We start from the raw sequence: 23439 nt of genomic DNA, 5'->3' as shown, positions 1-23439 counted from the left end.
AAAAAGTTGTCGATTTTCTTCGTATTGATTAACATGAATATATAAGCATTGGTCGCGAGATTGATTTCTAGCCAAACCTACACGGGATGTACAACTATTAAATCGCCCCAGGAAACACCCATCATTATGACATATGCATATGGAGGGACAAGGTTACTTGCATCACCTCAATTATGATTTTATGTTGAGACATTACTTCTATTAATGGCACATGATTCAGGAGGCTTCTCTAAGAGATTACACCTATTATTCTTTCCTTGCCTTCTTGACTCAAATTCTCACTTTCTTGCCCTTGGCAATCCAAAGGATGGACCTGATTGTATAGCTGGGTTGTATTCTCAAGTAAATGTCTTTTGTAGGAGAAGATGAATGAAACAAGGATGAGAAGGGTCTTCTTCTTCTAGGTTGCCAATGTTCTAGAGGCCATACAAGAAGTTTTGGGTCTTAACTTCATCTAAGTAACGACAAGGCATCAAGTTAGTACAAATATTTCTTCTACAATTGTTAGCAACATTCTTATTATCATAGAAGACAAGGAAATGGCAAAGGCATTAGGGAAGTTTTATGTCTGGTACAAATTTAGAGTCAAGTTTAATAAAAAAATTGTTAAATCAACTCCTATCAAAATTTCCTTAATCCCATTCACATGCTCGGAGTTTAGGGGCATTTCTTGGACATCGGTCTGGTCTGTAGTATCGAGGCCCAATTGTTGGCTCTCTTCAAGGTGGTGGCATTTCACGGATTCACTAAGAGTGTGATAGAATCATATAATGCTACCATGGATTTTATGACACTCAGCACTAAAAAAAAATCATATCCGTAGAAGGAACAATAAACATGGCGAATGCTACACAAGCCATAATGTTCTTGTACAAAAATGTTGGTCTAGTAAAATACAAAGATGGTTCTTAAAATTGTCAATCCATAGTGTCTGGTAGTTTTACTTGTTTAAATGCTAGAATTTTTTTTGGAATATACTTGCATGGGTGACCTATGTAGAATGTGTTTTGTTTTCATAACCATCTATATCAAAGATTTCTATATAAGTTTGCCAGTCTCTTTAGAAGTTGAAAATCGCAATTCATCATAAGATATATATGTGAATTGGTTGAATGAGAATAACTTCCAATCATGTAAAGCTAGTCTTCCTTACAAACAGTCATGACTTGATTTTTGATGCAATTTCTCAAAATAAATAAAATGAGAGAGGGTCCTTAGCCCTCTCTCGATTAATAAAAAATGAAACAAAATAAAATATAAAATATTTTCACTAATTTAAAGTTTGGAGTGAGACCCTTGCGTTTACTGCCCAACAGGTTTCAATAGTTAGAATGTGACTGCTTTGTACAAAGTATGAGTTTTCATTGAACTAGGTTGTGTTACAAAATCAATCAGAAGATAATAAGCTTTTTGTGGGAGTAATTTTTTTTTAAAGTTAGAGATCTTTGTTTACCTAGTAAAGCCGATACCAAGAGAGATTAAGTTGTTGCCTAATGCACAAAGACACAGGGGTTCTAACCTCAACAAGATATGATCTTGGATCATCTGTAACGAAACAAGGTTGCTTGAACAACTGATTTTAACACATTTATGATAAACATAATGCTAGTATCCTTAAAGTTAGAGGTTTGAAAACTAAAATTTTAACCAAAATCAAAGCCCCAAAAGTACTTTCTCTATAAAAAAGGAAAAACGAAAACTTTTAATCTAACAAAAGTAAATGGAGAACAATTTAAGCACAACAATACTCCAAATATGTGTGCATCACTCTACGTCCGACATACAAAATTCAAAAGAAACTCTCCAACGAATTTTCTATCTAGACCATCTGAAATCAACAAATAAATTGGTAAGTCTCTCAGTCCCAGTCACAACATAAAAAAAGCAAAAAACAATAAATGCAAGATAGAAGAGAAGCATGCGAGAAATAATTACTGTAGAGTCAATATTTCTGCAGTCCTTTAAAGGAAAATATTGGTTGCAAGGTAAGGTTTGTTTTCAGATGTGGGTCAAGGAGTGTTTCAACTCCTTGAAAGTTGTTTTCCAGATAAAATTAAAAAAATTTATGACTTGTGTACAGAGCGAATTACCTCAAGGTTCTACATAGTTTGTCATGTTGTGAATGATGCTAATGAGAAAAAATGGACAAAGCTTGTAAGAAAATTTTATAAAATTGTATCACGACAAAACAATTTAAAATCAGGCCAACCAAAACATATATTCCTATAACAACCACTTCAATCTATTCACAACAAATGAAATTTAAAAATATTGGGGGTTCTAGAGCTACATGCTCTAGAGATAGAATAAGTTAGAAGTTAGGTTGTATGCAGTGGAGATAAGGATAAAATATATTGCAGGCAGTGGAGAAACACAAAGTGAAAGATTTAAGAATGAAAATTCTAGTGTGAGACATTACACCCTAGCAAGAACTTTCCCAAAAATAATAGAGAGGTGTAAAATAAATTAACATCTTAGATTAGGATTTTAATTTGATTTACATATTCTTCTTTCAAATTGTTTATATTTCTTGTTTTCTAACTTTAATGCTTACAATTAGAGCTGAGTTAAACTAGTACGCACAATTTTGTTTTGTAGAAATGTTGGACTAGCTCGGTATACATTGAATTCAGGAGCAATGAATATCAATTCTCCAATTCATGGTCAAACAAATTTATCACTTGAGTTTTCAAAGGAAGCATTACAAAGAAACACATATGATCATGTTGTTTTATCTTTGTTGAGCATATTTGTGGCACTGACTTTAGTTATAGGTGGAAAAGGGCACAAAACTAGATCAATTTCGCACTTGTCTCAAGTTCAAATAGGTCAATAATTGCACAAAATTTCTTCTCATCTCATTAATATAGTTTTGCTAGATGGAAATGTCAGAGATTTCACTTTTGTGATTTGTGAATGGAGTATGGGTATATCAATCTATGTTGTGAAGAATCGACTTAGGTAATGGGAAATTTCTTCAATTAATACTCAATTTAATTATTACTTTTTTTAATAAAAAAAATTAAGCCTATAATTTTTAAAATTTTTATACATATTAAAAACTCGTTATTTTAAACCATCTGATTTAGATTTTAAATGATTAATATATGTTTATATTTATTTGTTTAGATATACATTTTTGATGTTTATAATATTCAACAAATTGTAAATAAATTATTTTCAACTTTTTTGGTGAATTATAATTTTCTCCAATTTAATTTAATTTAATTTTTTTGGTGAAGGAGATATGTTAATTCATTTATACTTAGCATTAGTACTCAAGTATATTTATGTCTCTCTTTGTAATTTAAATTGATATCTCTTGACATATTTAACATAGATATTTTGAAATATAGGTATGGTAGTTACAAGTATAAAGAAAGATGTAAAATAAGTTAGCATACACGTCTTTAAAGAAAGTTATGTAAAACATATACTAAAGTTTAATTAAATTTGTATTTATTAGTCTATGTATGTATATACAAATATAGACAAAGACTAAAGTTTTCTATTAACTTTTTACTTTATGTTTACATTAATAATAATGCCTTGAAAAATAAAAACCATCTCCAATGTTTGCTAGGCGGTGGAGATAATATTTCTTCGAAAGGCAAAAACCTAAATTTCTCATTGGACTATACAAAATTTCTCTTGAGGAAAAAATAACATTTGATTTGTAAAATTTGGTGAATAATGGGTTAATGGTAGAGGAGGCAAGATAAAAATTAATGTGATTGTGGATGCATGAAATGTTAATGTTGCCTCAACTATATGATCTATTTTTGATTTTATAATTTTTCCGAGTAGATGAGCAACATGCAAGGATATGGCAAGGGCATGTGTTGCTAGGATATGCCTCTCCATTATTTCAAATTTTAGTCACTTTTTCAATTTCCATCATATTGGAATCTACACGCAACCCTTTAACAGTGGCTACGTTATATTGTAGAGTGCATGCAAGTTCAAGCGCTAGTTGAGTATTAAACTCTCCTAATTTCTAGAAATAGTCAAGTGACCCTGCATTTACTAACTCATCTCTACAATTGTGGGCATGGTTGAGCAGGGTGTGAACCAAAGGTTATTTCCTTATAGGATCTCCACCCATCTATCAATTTGCAAATTTTGGTAATAAGATAACTTCTCCTAAAAAATCCACTCTAAATTCCTTGCACTAGACGCTTCCTTACCCAACTTTGCTTTCTGGTTTAGTCAAAATCAACGCTTGTCTAAATTCTATATTTGGTGTTTGTTTCCAATTCTTTCAAAATACTCAACAATGTATAAAGTGGAGAAAATAAAATGGCGTAAATTGAGAAGCCAAAATTCAAAAAAAATATTTTGATATTAATAAGGAGTGAGGAATAATTATGCTAGAAAATTTGTGTATCTTGCTGTTTTTTCACAACCAAAAAATTATCATTCAAAATGAATCGAACAATTGGTAAAAAAGTTGGCATGCAAACTAATGATTGGCATAAATAGTTGTGACAAGGCTCACCCCCAACTTAAGGTAAGCTAAGTGTCCACATGTGCGATATGATAGGGTCAAGTACATTAATTGGGGAAGAGCATGGAGAATCTCTAGTAATAAATCATTAAAAAAAAAATTAAATAGTTATCATAATTGATGAACAATGGGAAAATGAAAAGTTGGAGTCTCATTATATTAGATATTTGTTCTAGATAGACTTACTTGAGAACACTATCTACTTTTGATATGCTTTCTTACCGTGTACTATCTTGTATGGTCATCACATGTCTCTATCCTAGATAGAACAGTTTCTATTCTAGATGAAAACAAATCTTTCAATATAAATGTACATCTCATTAAGCTAAATCCTCCATTAAATTAATACATTAAGCTATTTATTTAAATATTTCTGTTCTCTCATTATTGTCTCAGTTTGACTATACATGTGCTTGACTTATGTGACTTTCTAATATTAGTGATATATTCAAAGGTTCCAGCCAATCTCAAAAAAAATAATTTTCACTTTTAAATATGCATTGCCAAGTGTAAGTTGGTCAAAGATGAGTGCAATATTATAAATGAAAAATAAATATGGGAAAATGGAATTAAGAGGGAAAAGGTGTTTAGTATAGGCTGGTCAGCAATGGCTAATGTAGGAAATTTTAGTAGTTGAAATAATGGATTTGTTATGTAGGGCAAGAGCTTAAAAAAAATGAAAATTCAATACGGTGTTAAGGAGTAAATAACGCAAGGCTAAGAGTGAACTGAGTTGAATTTAAGGCAATGAGTCACATGGAAGTGATTGCAGATTCATTATTGATTGTCTGCAACAGTTGAATCTTTGATGAATTATTACTTGACATGATTACTAATTTGTTCCGAGAAATAATCTGGTCTAGCATTTTCTATTTTTTATAGAATAATACGCTTAGACTAAAACGATCGTGGAGAGGTCGGTCTAAAACTTTGTCTCCCCACTGAAAAAACTGCAAGGACTCTAGTTAAAATTTTCTATCCTTAGTTCAAGATACCTCTCTAGAGTCTCCCTTTTGATAAAAGAGACTTTACATCTATATTGATACACAACACTAAAGAAATGCTTCAAAGCTATATTAGATATATAGTGATTTTAAAATCATAAATTTAGAAAATAGCCCACGTTAGACATATGGTTAAATTTTAAAGTTGAGGTTGTGTTCTCCTTGTACACATGGGGAGAACATTTCTCATTCTCTCATTTTTCCTCCCCTTCATTAGAACTTGGAATCAACCCTACCTTTTCTCTCTTAGGGATATTAAGGACACCTTGCCTTTTGAGCCCCTTGATCTTAAGATCTATGATGGTTGTATCTAAGATATGTCTTGGAAAATTGAATCTAAGTCTATTATCTTGGAAATTATGGGGACTCGTCCTTTTGTGAAAGATTTTTCATTTCATTCCAAAAGAATTTGGTTAAACATCAAGACTCTAATGGTTACATACTTGATTGTGCCCTCTTTTTGGTCATCTTCCACTATTTTGTTAATTGCAAGTATGTTTTAGATAATGGTAATTGGTTTTATGGAAAATAAAGTTGTCTTATGGCTCTATATTCTTCTCTCTTTGATCTTGCTATCACGAGAATCACTAATATCTATTAGAAATCTACTTGATTGTCCCAAAAATTTTGAACTAGTGCTTGGATTGTGTTGGAAATGGAGATTTGTCAACTTAGTGTCTTGATTTATAACTTGCAATCAGATTTGTTATCAAACAACACACATATAATACAAAAAGTTATAAAGACAATTCCAATCATAATCATAATAATCATAAACACCTGTGATTTTTCTTTGAGGATTTACGCAATGACTCATCCATGCTATGAAGCCCACGAGAGATCATATAAAGTGCTTTCAGCCTATCCATCAAGTATATGTATATGTATGCATATATATGTATATGTATGTATATATGTATAGATATATGTATATATGCACACACACAGATATATGTATGTATGTATATATATGTATATGTATATATATATATATATATGTATATGTATGTATATATATATATATATGTATATGTATATATGTATGTATATATATATATATGTATGTATATATATGTATGTATATATATATGTATGTATGTATATATATATATGTATATATGTATGTATATATATATGTATATATGTATGTATATATATATATATTTAGGTATATATGTATGTATATATATATATATATATATATATTTAGATGTATCTATGTATGTATATATACACACACACATATATATATACATATAGACATACACATATATACATTTATATACATATGCATATACATATACATATACACAGATGTACATATATATATATATATACATATGCATATATATGTATATATACATATGTATATATGTATGTATATATACATATATACATATATACACATATACATATATATATACATATACATATACATATACATATACATATACATATACATATACATATACATATACATATACATATACATACATACATAAAGACATACATACATACCAATGGGTGTGTGTATGTATACATATACATATACATATATATACATATACATATACATATATGTATGTATATATGTATGTATGTATATGTATGTATGTATGTATGTATGTATGTATGTATGTATGCATGTATGTATGTATGTATTTATGTATCAGAATTCATTTATTATTCAAATTAAGTAATGATTTTATGTAGTTCAGTTAAGTTATTTGTAGTCTACATAGACTCTCCATTTACCACCTTTTTTTGGGAAATATTACAAGTGGTGAAATTCACTCACTATCAAAGATAGGATAAATAAATCTTTCATTTTAAACAATATTTGTAGTTTTGTCTTACCTATTTCCTTAGTTGTGGGATTCATCCTTCTCTTGGGTTGCCTCATTGCCCTACATAGTCTTCCTTTATGTATATTTTGTGAGTACATATATTTGGATTAAGTCCTTTCATACTAATATAATCCCGAGCAAAAGCATCTTTATGTTCTTGTAACAAAGAAACTAATTGCATTTACTTTTGCTGATTCAACCTAATGTTAATATTAATTAAGGTGCCTTATGGTAGTACTCAAGAATATTATATATGTGGTAGGAACTGGTGAAGTAGTTGTAAAGTTGATAAGTAGCTTTCAAATGAGGCTATATGAAGCAATGAATACAAAATATAGGAACTGCATGTCAAATATGACAACATTTTTCATATGTATTATAATCATTTTGGATCATATGGTCCAAGACTCTATCTTTATCTTGTCTTTACAAGATTGGATCTCCTGCTATCATCATGAGTTCTTGTAGAGTATCTCCCTCATTTTCTACAAGGTTTGGCCACATGACCCGATCACTCTCTTGGCGAGGCTAGGCTAGAGGATATAAGATTGGTTTCTTAGTGACATTCCTATTTGAGATAACCATTTTCCCTGATGTGCACCCTATTAAATCATCTATTGATGCAATCATGGGTCTCCCTAGGATGAGCATACACCCCCAAGGTTAGTCGTTAGCTACAAGATGATAAATCTATAGGATACTCCCAAAAGTGTAGTGTTATGAATAGATCTTTCACAACTCCCCCAGGCTTCACAACTGAACTATCAAAAAGATGGAGAACTATGGGTGTATGCGTCAAGTATGATGAATACAAATTCTACATGGTCTCTCTAGTCATCACATTGATAGCTGCCCCTAGCTCAATGAGAGTGTTCAAAATAAGCAGTCCATTAATTGTAATATTAAAATTTTCTATTTATAAATAATTAATCTTTAATATTTAATAAGTCCATGGAATGCTGCCGAATATTCAATGTGTCCATGGAATGCCATCGAGGGCTCTATAATATGCACTAGAACTCGGTCGTTCCATGGTATGTACTCTCAATGAATTTACCTGCACCCTTCACAAGAGCCATTCTCCATATTGCTGTACACTGAGATGCTTCAAAATTCAAAAACTTAGAAAACTTCCGCTAAAAACTATGTATATAAAAACAGGCAAGTTTCCGTTTATAAACAAAACCTAAAATCTCGTAATGCAATAATTATTCGATCTTTAAAAATCTAGGTTGAGATTTCTTGCATTAACATGTGATAGTAATGCAGCCGAGAGGATGTGTGAGAGCCAAAATCTGCTTTACCCCATGTGAAATGACACCGTGAAAATCTCAGAGTACTCGCACTTATCTTCCATTCATACCATCCGCAAGCTACATTTAAATGCATATATGCAAGTTTCCTTTCTGTCCTCCTATCCGCAGCTTCAGGTTAAATGCATACCTGCGAGTACTTTTTAAGATATAATTTGTAATTTAAATGCTGTACTTTCCTTTTGTACCAATTCAAGCAATTCGGGGTATGAAGACAGTTTGATGGGAGATACAACCGACTCAACTAAAATGCCATCACAACCAATATTTGCTAATTTGTCAGCTACAAAATTGCCTTCCCTTAATGTGTGGCTGACAATGTAATATGAAAATGTGTCAATTAAATCCAAAATATGCTTCAAAACATACGATAGGTGCTAAGTCTTAGATCTTTTTGAGGTAACTGCATTGATGATAACTAATGAATCCCTTTCTAAATGTATGTTGGAGAGACCGCATTTCCTTGCTAACACCAGGCCAGCTAGTAAGGCATTTGGCTCTACCAAGTTATTGGTACTCGAAGGGATAGGAGATGCTTGGAAAGAACACATTTTGCCAAATTGATCTCAAATGCAAACTCCAATTCTCGACTTCCCTGTGTTTACACGGGAAGAGCCATCGAAGTTGATCTTAAAGAAATTAGGTGCAGGGGGTAACCATTTTATGGAAGACCTATCTCTAACATGAGCTGAAGACCAATTCAGAGGAATCCCTATTGGCATAATAATACCATTCCATGATTTTACAATTACCTTGTCCCACTGGGTGAATGACTGAACGTCCTTGGAATTAGTGAGAGAAGAATTTATAATTTCTGCAATCGAATTTTCTAACTTGACCAAAATTTGATCTAGAGAAGATGATGCTTTTCTAAAAATTATTTTGTTCCCCTCCCACCAGATGGCCCAAATGATGAGAGCAGGAGCACATTTCCAAATGCCTGAGAAATTTGATGATAAAAATAAAAGAGGCCAAGAGTTAAACATATCCCAAAGTGATTCGGGAAGGGCACCATAACTTGGAGTTTATTCATGATGAAGAACCAACATTGGGAGGCAAAAGTGCAATGTAAAAATAAGTGATCAACTGATTCTTCTCCTAAGTCACAAAGCACACAATTAAAAGCTTGTGAAATTTACCCAATTTTACTAGTCTATTTGCTGTTAGGATTCTTTTGTTCAACGTTAACCATGCAAAACAACCTGCTTTTGGCAGAACAATATCATTTCAATAGAATGAGTATGTCCGACTACAAACCGTTCTGCTACAACCCTGTTGTATAGCTTTGTAACCTTCTTTAATTGAATATTGCCCTGATTTAGAAGCTGCCCAAATTAACACATCTTTCCTATTAGACATGAGAACTGTCCTATTCAATAAGATAGCTGCCAAGGAAGAAGATTGCTGAGTGGATATTGGGAGAAGAGTTGGGTCTTTCCAAATTATTTTACCTAAAAATATTTCTACAGCGGACACATAGTCACTCAATTTTGTACCCCAATGAGCTATAGCTATATTCATAATATCTTCCATGTTATCCATTTGAGCAATTGGAGGATGCCCACACCATGAGTCTATCCAAAAGTTAGCACTAAAACCACTATTGACTTCCCATGAAACATACTTAGTTACTAGATTTCTTGAATGCATCATAAAATTACAAATAGCCGACCCTTTTGGAGTATCCAAAATTGTCAAAACTCTAGATGGTTGATTGTTGTCCAAATATTTTTTGTTCTCTCATTAATTTCTCAATTTGACTATACACTTGCTTGACTTGTGTGGCTTGATAATACTAGCAATATATTCAAAGGTTCTAGCCAATTTAAAAATAAAATAAAATTTACCTTTAAATATAGAACAACAAGTGCAAGTTGGTCAATGATGAGTGCAATATTATGAATTCAAATTAGATTAGTAAAATTGGTGTTGAGAGGTAAAATTTGTTGAGTATAGGGTGTTCTTCAATAATGGCCAATGGACAAAATTTTAGTCATTCGAATAATGGATTTGTTATGTTGGGAAAGACCTCAAAACAATCACTCTCTAGTTCTAAGCTTCTGCCCTTAGCTCAAGATACCTCTCCGGTCCCCCTTTTGATGAAATATCCTTTTCACCTAAATGGTACACTAAACTAAAAATGTGCTTCCAAGCCTTATAAGATCTATAGTAGTTTTCAAAAGTCCCAAATTTAAAAAATATGCCATGTCAGACATATGGCTAAATTGTTAAGTTGAGGTTGTGTGTCCTTCGTGTATGTGTGGGGAGAACATCTCTCATTCTCTCAAATTTCATCTCCTTCATTAGAACTAGGATTCAACCCTAATTTTCTCTCTTAGGGATGTTGATGACACATTTCCTTTTGAGCCTCTTGATGATAGTTCTGATACTTAATATAAGTACAGATCCAATAACCAACAAGATGAGAGGGGGGCGGGGGGGGTGAATCATACAAACTTAAACATCCATAAAAACATCAGATTCAACCTCAGTAACATATACTTCAGTAATAAAACCCAAAACTATCAAACATACAAACTCAAAAGCATATAAACATCATAAACCTCATAACACCAGATTTAACGTGGAAACCCAAATAGGGAAAAACCATTGTGGGATTTCGGACCCACTAAGAAATATACTCTTCTAGAGTATGCTCGGTTAAAAGCAAATCCTGTTAAAGATTACAAACACATTGCTAGATGTGACCCGGTTAAGGGATTTCCCTCAGATCTGTTAGGATCTTCACCTTGTTAGAAGTGACCTTGTTAAAGGATTTCAAATGCTCAATCTGAATGTCACATTGCTAGAGGGTTTTACAAATAAGACTGTTAAGTCCACTCGGTTAAGAGATTTTCTGTCACTTTCACAAAACAAGAGTAATAAAAATCTATCTGCAACTTCACATCTAAAATGCTAAAGAAGATTCTTATTTGTTCAATACAATCTAGACATAGAACTAATCTTGTACATCTGCTGGGCTTCTATACTCTGTTATTCAAACAGGTCTTCAAGCTTCTATGCTCGGTAATCACTATGTAGCAACCCATTGCATACACTTGCCCGCATACATTGTTTATCAACAGTTTCCTATTTATAAACAATTAGGTAACCGCATAATCTCCTTGATCACATTTCCCATGATCAATCATAGCCATCATATCTTCAATCTTGTCCAGGTTCAATGGATCTTTCGATCTGAAATTGTTTTACCCCGCCTTGGAACTTGCATATTAGTCTTGGAACTTGTGCCAGGGTATTGCGGTTCAATCTGAGCTGTAGATCTTCATGCTGACTTTCAATTGCCTTAGATTCATTAACAAAATTAATGCATGGCATACCAATCATTTAATCAGTTCCAGCTCATCAGCTTCCTTCATTAAATACCACATGTAGACATTTAATGCATTCTGTTATAGCACGGTTACAACTCGGTAACAACTCGGTGAATATTAAACTTCACTCGGTAGACATTCTGCCTTCATTAACTGATACCGATAACCTTAGGGTTTACCGACTAGGTTCCTTAGGGTTTACCGACTAGGTTCTTTGCTTGATAACATAGTATAGTATTAACCTTTACAATTTAAAACATATGTATGATGTTAAAACAATCTAAAACATCATGATCTCATCATTGTCTAACTCAGTACTAGTTGCCCATTGAATACCTTATTCATCCCCTTATTCATCATATTCTTTCTGTGTCTTTTACCGACATCTACTTATTCATCATATTCTTTCTGTGTCTTTTACCGACATCTATAAACTCTTCAAATCATACTTCTCAAGATATGGCAACATCATACTGAATTAGAAAATCAATTTCTTGACATCAATGACAAAATAATAATATCAAGATAGTAAAATATCTTTAATCAGTTATATCCATAATCATCAACAATGCCAAATAGTAAAGAACTAAAAAAAAATTACTTTCTGTAAGAAGTTATTTCCTGCCGTTGTGTATCAACTGAGTCTCCGTCAGAGCATTTTGTCTACAATTCCTGTTCCCTATAATATTTTCTGTTTGATTCCTGTACACCTTTAGAAAAACATCCTAAAGGGTGTAAATCAACATCAACTCCCAAAAGATATTCGATAGAGTCATCGGATTGATGCTTTCACCGAACTCGGTCAGTGAATAGAAGATAGGGGTAGGACCCCTAACTTACTTCTGAGATATTCAAAAGTCTCCCTTGGTAGTGGCTTGGTGAAGATATCTACTATTTGTTCCTTTGTGCTAACATACTCCAACACCACTTTCTTCTCTTGAGCTTCTTCTCCAAGATAATGATATTTGATAGAGATGTGCTTTGTCTTAGAGTGCATAACAAGATTTTTTGAAATATTAATGGCACTAGTATTGTCAAAAAACATAGTTACAGGCTCGGTAACTTTCTCATTTATACCTTCCAACAGTTGTTTGATCCATGCAATGTTGGTATAATTCAGTGCTGCAGCAACATATTCAGCTTCTTCTGTTGATTGTGAAACACATCCTTGTTTCTTGCTAAGCCAACTCACTAGTCTTTCTCCTAAAAAGAAAGCTCCTCCACTTGTGCTTTCTGTCATCAATGTTGCCTGCCCAATCATCATCAGTATAAACTTTTAAATCAAAATCATTTCCTTTCTGATATACTAAGCCATAATCCTCAGCGCCTTTCAAGTATCTAAAAATTCTTTTGATTGCTGTCATGTGTGTTTCCTTGGGATCTGCAGAGAATCTTGCAACTATACCTACTACATGTGCTATGTCTGGTCTGCTGTGAACAACATATTGTAGCTTTCCAATCATGGATTGGTAAAGTGTCTCATCAACAAATGCAGATTCATCATTCTTTGATAATTTACAGTTGGTAGTCATAGGAGTACTTACTGGTTTTGAATCCTCCATTCCAAATTTCTTCAAGATTTCCTTTATGTACTTGGATTGAGTAATGAAAAGCTCATTTTTCATTTGCAGTATCTGTAAACCTATAAAATACTTTATCTCACCGATTAATGACATCTCAAATTCTTTGCTCATTTCATTTCCAAAGTTCTTGCATAAAGAGTCATTTCCACAAAATATAATATCATCAGCAAATATGGCTGAGATCGGAATTCCATTTTCATCATTCTTCATGTATATATTGATGTTCTCACTTGTCCTTATAAAACCAATCTTACTCAAATAAGAGTGCAATCTTTCATACCATGCTCTAGGTGCTTGTTTCAAACCATATAAAGCTTTGTTCAATTTACATACCTGATCTTTATTATTGTCTTCAACAAATCCTTCAGGTTGTTCAATAAAAACTTCTTCTTCTAATATTCCATTCAGAAATGTAGATTTGACATCCATTTGATATACCTTGAAGTTCTTGAAAGCAGCATAGGCCAAAAATGTTCTTACTCCTTCAAGTGTAGCAAAAGGTGCAAAAGTTTCACCATAATCAATTCCTTCTTCTTGAGCATAAGCTTTGCAATCTAGTCTTGCTTTGTTTCGAATGACCTCTCCTTTTTTATTTAGCTTGTTTATGAAAATCCACTTTGTATTGATTACATTTTTGTCCTTCGGTCTTGGGATTAGTGTCCATGTGTCATTCTACTTGATTTGATCAATCTCTTCTGTCATAGCATTTATCCAATCTTCACTGTTAAATGCCTCTTTCACTATTCTCGGTTCAAATTCAGATATCAAACATGTGTTCTGTCTCAGTTTGTTCCTTGTCATCACTGGATCATCCTTATCTCCTATAATCTGGCTTCGTGCACGATGTCTTCTGACATACTTGGCTAATACAGGCTCGGTAGGCTCCGTATGATCTTCTTCATCACTCTGTTACTGGATATTCGCTTGATTTTCTTCAACAGTCTTCTCGGTAGGACTTCTCGGTTGAACATAGACAAATTCATCATAGTATTCTGGTTCCTTGGAATCATTTCTTTCTGCAAATTCATCAATTTTCACATTTGCACTTTCTACTATTTTGTTAGATGATTTGATCAGACATTTAAATGCTTTGCTTCTAGAAGAATAACCCAGAAATGTTCCTTCTTCACTTTTCTGATCAAACTTGCCATTTCTATCATCTTTATGAACATAGAATCTACTTCCAAAGATTTTAAAATAACTAACATTAGGTTTCTTATCATACCAGATTTCATATGGTGTCTTCAAAGTACCTTTCTTCAATTGAACTCGGTTCAAGGTGTAAATTGCAGTGCTTATTGCTTCTCTCCAAAATGTTTGTGGCACCTTCTTTTCAATCATCAGTGTTCTAGCACAATCCACAATAGATCTGTTTCTTCTCTCAGCTATTCCAATCTGCTGTGGAGTTCTCGGTGCAGAGACTTGTCTTTTAATACCATGATCATTGCAGAATAAGTTGAACTCATCAGATGTGAACTCTCATCCTCTATCTGATCTAAGACATTTCAGTTGTCTTCCTGTTTCATTTTCAACTCTTGCCTTGTACCATTTAAACATTTGAAAAGCTTCTGATTTTTCTTTTAAAAACATTACTGACATCATCCTTGAATAGTCATCCACAAATAATATGAAATATTTATCACCATAATAACTTTGAACTTTCATAGGACCACAAAGATCAGTGTGCACAAGATCCAAAATTACCTTAGAAGTGTAAGACTTACTTGTAAAGCATGATCTTGTCATCTTACCCATCTGGCATCCTCCGCACATAGCATTCTCAGGTTTTTCAAGACTCGGTAGACCTCTTACTCGGTGCTTCTTACTTATTTTGATCAGATTATCAAAATTTACATGATAAAACCTTTTATGCCATAACCAGGTATCATCAATCTTTGCATACAAACACTTATTATAAGTTGAGTCAAGGTGAAATGTGTTACCTTTCGTTTGTGTCCTGGTAGTAGCTAACTTTCCATTCTTGTCATGAACTTTGACAATTCCCTTCTGAAATTCTATTCGGTAACCCGTGTTGTTTAGCTGTGCTACACTCAACAAATTGTATTTCAAACCTTCAACCCAATAAACATCATTGCATCTTGCATTATCAAGAAGTGTTATAGATCCTGTACCTCTTACCGGACATGGTGCATCATTACCAAATCTAACATAGCCTCCATCATAATCTTCTAATGTAACAAACTTGTGTTTATCTTCTGTCATATGATGTGAGCATCCACTATCTATAATCCAAGAATCATTAGTGTTTATGTGAGATATTAGGGCTTTTTCTTCATACCTTTCTTCATTTGATCCATCTTTGATAGCCACAGAAACTACTTCCTCTGTATCAGTTTCATCTGATTTATATTCATTGGATTCCTCATCAGCAATTAAGCATGTCTTTCTATCTCTTCTTCTGAAGTCTCGGTGTCCTCTGTAGTGATTATCTTTCTGTCTGTCATCTCGGAAATCTCTCTTTTCAGTAGATTCTTTGTCAGGATAGTTAGAAGCCATATGTCCTATCTTATCACAATCGAAACATTTCAAAGGTAGTTTTCCTTTATACTTACCTTTGCCTCTCGATAACCTTTTGGCTAATAGTGCTTCAAACTCTTCTTGCATTCTGATTTCTTCATGCAGTTTTTGTAAATTTCCTGCATGTTTTTTCGAAATCTTTCTCTTGCTCCACTATGATCTCTTTCAGAGTACTTATACTTTCTTTCATTGTAATCGTTAGATTTATCAAGATGAAAACAACTAAATGCAGATTCAACTTTATTTACCGAAGATCCACTGTTATTAAAGCTACTTAACTCAAATGCATGTAGCTTACCAATAGTAGCATCTAAAGAACTAGCATATTAGGTACAAACCTCAATTCATTGATTGCAAAGACTCGGATTGCATAAGCTGGTAGAAGGGTTCTTAACAACTTACTTGTTATAGCCTTTTCTTTAATAGTTCCACCTGCTCCTTTGATTTGATTGACTATCTCCTTTAGTCTTGTACTGTACCGAGTTATGTTCTCACCTTCATTCATCCTCATAGATTCAAGTTGTCCTCTTAGACTATCTACTTTTTCTCTTTGAACATGTTCATCTCCTCCATATACTGATATGAGCTTATCCCACATTTCCTTTGCATCATTGCAGCCTTCTAGATCATTAAACTATGAATCGGTCAATACAAATGTTATTTCAATCATTGCTTGAATATGTTCTTGCTTTGCCTTTATCTCTTCCATAGTCAATGGATAGGTGCTCGGTGAAACAAAATCATTCTCCAGATAGTATACATCATATTCTCCAACTCCTGATAGATGTAGCTTCATTCTTTTCTGCCATGTAGAGAAACTTGACTTGTTCAGCTTCGGTGCATCTCTCTTATACATCTTTGGATCTTTAACTCAAGTGCCTTTAAATGTTTCTTCCGGAGTCCAAAGCTCTGATACCAATTGATAGTTCTGATACTTAATATAAGTACAGATCCAATAACCAACAAGATAAGAGGGCGGGGTGGGGTGAATCATACAAACTTAAACATCCATAAAAACATCAGATTCAACCTCGGTAACATATAATTCAGTAATAAAACCCAAAACTGTCAAACATGCAAACTCAAAAGCATATAAACATCATAAACCTCATAACACCAAATTTAACGTGGAAACCCAAATAGGGAAAAGCCACTGTGGGATTTTGGACCCACTAAGAAATATACTCTTCTACAGTATGCTCGGTTAAAAGCAAATCCTATTAAAGATTACAAACACATTGCTAGATGTGACCCGGTTAAGGGATTTCCCTCAGATCTGTTAGGATCTTCACCTTGTTAGAAGTGACCTTGTTAAAGGATTTCAAACACTCAATCTGAATGTCACATTGCTAGAGGGTTTTACAAATAAGACTGTTAAATCCACTCGGTTAAGAGATTTTGTGTCACTTTCACAAAACAACAGTAATAAAAATCTATTTGCAACTTCACATCTAAAATGCTAAAGCAGATTCTTATTTGTTCAATACAATCTAGACATAGAACTAATCTTGTCCATCTGCTGGGCTTCTATACTCTGTTATTCAAACAGGTCTTCAAGCTTCTGTGCTCGGTAATCACTATGTAGCAACCCTGTGCATACACTTGTCCGCATACATTGTTTATCAATAGTTTCCTATTAATAAATAATTAGGTAACCGCATAATCTCCTTGATCACATTTCCCATGATCAATCATAGCCATCAGATCTTCAATCTTGTCCAGGTTCAATGCATCTTTCGATCTGAAAATGTTTTACGCTGCTTTGGAACTTGCATATTAGTCTTGGAACTTGCGATAGGGTATTGCGGTTCAATCTGAGTTGTAGATCTTCATGCCGACTTTCCATTGCCTTAGATTCATTAACAAACTTCATGCATGACATACCAATCATTTAATCAGTTCCAGCTCATCAGCTTCCTTCATTAAATACTGCATGTAAACATTTAATGCATTCTGTTATAGCTCGGTTACAACACGGTAACAACTCGGTGAATACTAAACTTCACTCGGTAGACATTCTGCATTCATTAACCGATACCGATAACCTTAGGGTTTACCAACTAGGTTCCTTATGGTTTACCGACTAGGTTCTTTGCTTGATAACATAGTATAGTATTAACCTTTACAATTTACAACATATGTATGATGTTAAAACAATCTAAAACATCACGATCTCATCATTGTCTAACTCGGTACTAGTTGCCCATTGAATACCTTATTCATCCCCTTATTCATCATATTCTTTCTGTGTCTTTTACCGACATCTATAAATTCTTCAAATCATACTTCTCAAGATATGGCAACATCATACTGAATTAGAAAATCAATTTCTTGACATCAATGACAAAATAATAATATCAAGATAGTAAAATATCTTTAATCAGTTATATCCATAATCATCAACAACCTTCTCAATATCCTTATGAAATGCCAACAATCTTTCATTGTCTTTTATAATGCAATATTGCCAACACTTGATCTTTAGCTCTATGCAGATCTATGATGATTTTATATAGGATATTTCATGGAAACTGAACTCTAGGTATACCGTCTTGAAAATTATGGGGAAGCATCCCTGTGTGGAAGATTGTGCCCTATTTTAGGTCTTCTTTCATGATTTTTTTAATTGAAAGTATGTTTTGGATAATAGTCATTCGTTATATGAAAAATAAAGTTTACTTATGGTTCTATGTTGTCCCTTGTTTGATCTTGGTATTGTGAGAATCACCAATATCTCAATTTGGTTACAGTGTCAAAATCTTCTTTTAATTATGATGAACTCTTTGCTCATTGAAGCCCTTCTCAATAGAGTCAATAAAATGCACGATGGTTAACTTCTTTGATCCTTTATCATACTTGGTTATAATTAACTTTTCATATGATTCACGGTTACAATATATAAACAATAAGGGCCTCTTAGAGAATTGTTTTATATTTAACTAAATGGGGTACAAAACTATGGGTTGCAATATAAAATATATTTCAAATCTTTGTTTTGCTAAACTCCAAAAAGGGGTTTACAAAATGACATTTCTAATCTCAACTTTTTTTGACGAAATCAAAGGATTTGTTTAATAATTTTTGCAAACTTCCTTTATCACTATGGTTGTTGGGTTTGTTTCTATGAATAAATTGCTTTGTCTTGTGTGGTGGACTTTTTTTCTCTAGTGGTTTTCCAAGGAAATCATCAAACCTCTAAAATTATTGAAATTTCTCATCAGGACGATTTCCATCTTTCTAAAGATGAGGATATCCTCCATGTTTGATATCAGCAGGATATTTTTAGTCTTAATGATTCCTTGGTTCATTAAGATGAATTTATTTTCTCAAACATCACCAATATAACCTAGACTAAGAGTAATATTTTTATAAAACATTAGTAAAATCGATAAGTGACCAAGTATGAAATCCGAGGTTAAAAAATATAAAATGGAAGCCCAAGGCTCTATTGGAAAGGCCTCTCAATGGATCTCTTGATGCACTCCTTACCAAGAGAAAATGAAAGGGAAAAAGTGAAGTCTTTTAGGCCTTTGACATCTGTGAAAAGTTACTTTTTCTTGACTTTTTTGGAGGGATGACTTGTTAACATGTTACCTGTAGTGAGCTTCATCTTTGTGGACTTCCTTTCTCTTCTTCTTTTCTCTGCATTTTTCAAATACCCATCATCTCTATTTGGTATGCCATTTTATATGTGAGTGGACCCTCCTTTTACAAATTGTCCATAAAAAAATTACCTATAAATATAAAATTATAAAAAATTATTTAAAAAAATCAAAATCAGTATATTACTAAATGCATGAATGGAAATTCGGAGGGCAAGAAAATATAAAATGAAAATACGAAATATTTTTTTTAAAAGAAAAAGAAAATAACGTGGCATTCAAAATCTACATAACTAGTTACACATCATCATGAATGGTTTCTTGTCTCTTTAAAAATTCATTGATTGCTATAATGTGAATGATGCATTATGTTTTTATCACTTCTTTCAAAGGTATGTGGGCCCAAGATAAATGTGTAAGATACATTATTGTTGTGAGGATTTTTGTGACATTGAGTTATTATCACTTGTATTTAAAAGTACAAGTGCAAGGAATGAATTAATTTGAAGCAAATATGTTGTAATTTATATAGGTATTGCATCATTGAGAACCTATGTATTTGTGATAAATAGTGTGAGAGACAATGTAAAATCCAACATGTAAATTTGACAGATGTATAATAATGTAGTTTAAGGAAATGTTTATATGTCCACAAGTTATCACCGCCCCTACTATAATTATATAACACCTCTCACCATAATACAAATTTCATATTAATACTTGTAAATATATTAAAAAGGAAACTAGTATAGATATCCTGAATACATCTATTTAGAAAATGCGTAGAGATATCAGTTTAAAATTATTTTATTTGATATTTTTATAATTAATTGGTGACCATTGCAATTGTTGATCCATATGATTTAAAGAGAGATTTGTATGTATACAGATTTTCACCATCCCCATTAAAATTCTATAATACCTCTCAACATAATAAAAAACTAATATAATCACTTTTTATTATATTAAAAAGTAAACTATAAATATTCAATTCTAATTCTAACAAACAAGATTTGAGCTATACACTTGATTTATTTTAATTAGCTCAAAAAGTATAGAATACATTTTTACCTAAAGATTTTGTTTCTAACATAAATAGATTTATATATTTTTTACTTTAGAGCCTTGTTCACCATTAAAGCTACTAACTTGGAAATAATAATTAATCATGGGGACCTTTTCTCATATAGCCTCCCATAATTGTAACTACTCTAGTCTTATCATTTCCAATGATCGATGGGAAGATTTCTCGTAATTCTTTGATGTCTAAGGAAATCAAAACTGCCTGTTAGTTTTGCGTGTCATTCTATACAATTTTGCAAGAACACCCACGAGAGGAGAATTTATGTACGTTGTAGGTTCAAGCATGCTAGATTTGGTCCTGAGGTCTACAAAACGGTCATATTTATCTGGTCCCCCCACTATTGCCCCAATTAATGTGTTTGGATTGGAAGAATCTTTGTGAAACCAGTTCATGAAACCTTCAATGCATTTGATCTTCGTTGGTTGTTGATGAATGGAAACTACAGATGCTCCTCTGTGATGTGGTTGCCTTGGGTATTTGGAACCGTATCCTACCATATATGAAATGCCGAGAGGATTCCTTCCCAATAAATAATCAATCTGCAAAGGATATGATTGAGATTCGTTATATTGTATGCTCCAAAATACAAATACAAATACAAATACATGTAGTGTGCTTACTTGTAGCTTTGCGAAGCCCATAACGTCGCTGGGTTTAAAGAGAGTGTTGCCGCATGACAATGTTTGCTTCTTAGCTGATAGTAAATCACTGTATCTTGCCAGCAAAAAAGCAGCACTGGTAACATACTGAGTGTTGGCGCCATCTCTAACATACAGCAAACCTCCTGTGACAAAAGGATTGAATTATAGATATCACTAAGAGAATTTTGAGGGCTATGATTAGAAAAGGAGGAGTAACAAATGATTTACATGGCTGTGACTAGAAAAGGAATCATTGTTCGTGGTATTGGTGAAGAAATAGAGAGCTCACCTGGGGTGGTTTTAACAGAACGAATGGGACTGCCAGGAAGAAGTGAACACACAAAGCGTTCTGCATGACTTCTATAGGCTGAGAATTGAGCTTCCCCTTGGAAATATAACTGGTTGGTGAAGTGCATAAGTTAGCTTTAAGCTAGAAGTATGTTTATATTACATTTTATTTGAAAAATTGCACCAATCAGTCTACGCTTACGTCTGTTAGAAGCACTTGAATTCCAGCATATTTGAGGTCCCAGTTGAATTCATTAACATATGCCTTTAGATCGTCGTGCTGGATAATATAGTTGGAATAATATGGGGATTTCGTAGCTCTGTATAGCCAAGATGCAGCCCAGAGAAGCTCGTCCTGAGATCATATTTACAAGTGCATATGTTAAAAGAAAACCAAATTCTGCTCACAAGAGCATATGCTAAATGAAAACCAAATTCTGCTTACATTGTAGCCTGAAACAGAGCAATAAAATGGACACTCTCCTCCGTAGGTGCCCTTGAATCGATCGGCAAAACTGAAGAGCTGAAGGGAAACATAAATGGGCGGTTAGAAAGAAGATGGATGCATAAGATTTTTCTCAAAATGGATGGATGAAACTTGTTGATTTTGCTGTGTTGGTTAACAGTTAGGTTTTCTATTTTACTTGAGCACCCAAACATACCGATTGAGAACGTTGGAGGAGAAGGTGTGAGTAACGAGGGTTTGTGAATCTGAAAACAATGGAGGAGGCAGCCAAGGCTGCGGCCGTTTCTGCTGCAATTTCTGATCCAGGGGTGTCTTTATCGATCTTGTAAAGAGATCGAGGAGTGTCCATATCTTCTGGACGCTCCCAACAATTATGGTCTGCCTGGGGATCACCCACCTATTTTATGCATCAAGATCAACCTCTTTAGTTTTTCATAATCTTGAAGAATGAATGCTGAATATTTTAGCTTAGATTTCTTTACCTGAACCCATAATTGATCTGGAGTTGCACCAGCCTTGAGAAAGTAGTCAGTTCCCCATCTAATAGCGTCCCTTGCATTCTGAATCTCTCCTGCAGCTTTCAACTCTTTCCCATAATCCAGTGTGCCCCAAGCGAGTGTGGTGATAGTGAATGCCATGGGAAGCCCATATTTCACATTATCGCCTGCATCGTAGTAACCCCCGACTAAATCAACCTGCAGTTGAGTTTCACACAACATTTTGTATGGAGTCAATGAAGAAGGATAGTATGATCCACTTCTACTTTTATCTCTAATCAAATTGAATAAGGATCTATCTCTTCTTCTACTTACGTTTTGCAAGTGCCCATCTGTGAGGCCAGAATCTCCTCTCCACTTTACTCGCTGAGATTGTGGGAGTTTACCAGATCGTTGGGCCTCCAGGAAGAGAATAGACTTCGACAGGGCTGCTCTGTAATCGAATTCTCCACGAACCACCTGCCCTCCACAACAAAACAGCAACAAGACCACTGACAAAAGCGCTTCCATTGCCTTGGCCATATGGACTCGCTGCTTTCTTTGATATGCAATTTAGAATTGTGCGCTAAATTTATATTCTCTCGGATGAGACTGCACCTTTTACTCATGAGATAAAGCTAGCAATGGAACAGGGCAACACGATACCTTTATTTATTTATCACGAGAACTGTGTATGAGTTTCTGTTGCTGAGTCATGCATGGGAACTGCAAGATTTAGAGCATGGAACACCACA

At 33.5% G+C, this 23439-nt stretch overlaps 1 protein-coding gene across 1 annotated transcript; it reads right to left on the bottom strand.

Annotated features, from left to right (window-relative positions):
- Positions 1-21004: 21004 nt before the first annotated feature.
- On the bottom strand, positions 21005-23227 carry LOC131073274 (endoglucanase 16-like). Its single transcript, XM_058009683.2, has 8 exons — positions 23021-23227; positions 22691-22903; positions 22405-22605; positions 22188-22265; positions 21945-22097; positions 21744-21852; positions 21434-21597; positions 21005-21352 (listed from the first exon to the last, which is right to left on the bottom strand). Exons 1-8 carry the CDS (start codon positions 23225-23227, stop codon positions 21005-21007), a joined length of 1473 nt encoding a protein of 490 aa, XP_057865666.2.
- Positions 23228-23439: the final 212 nt, after the last annotated feature.

The sequence above is a fragment of the Cryptomeria japonica genome, unplaced genomic scaffold (genome assembly GCF_030272615.1).
Source record: "Cryptomeria japonica unplaced genomic scaffold, Sugi_1.0 HiC_scaffold_226, whole genome shotgun sequence".
Classification (NCBI taxonomy): Eukaryota; Viridiplantae; Streptophyta; class Pinopsida; order Cupressales; family Cupressaceae; genus Cryptomeria; species Cryptomeria japonica.
The sequence above is the reverse complement of the archived record's forward strand: the minus strand, read 5'-3'. Positions and strand labels throughout refer to the sequence as shown.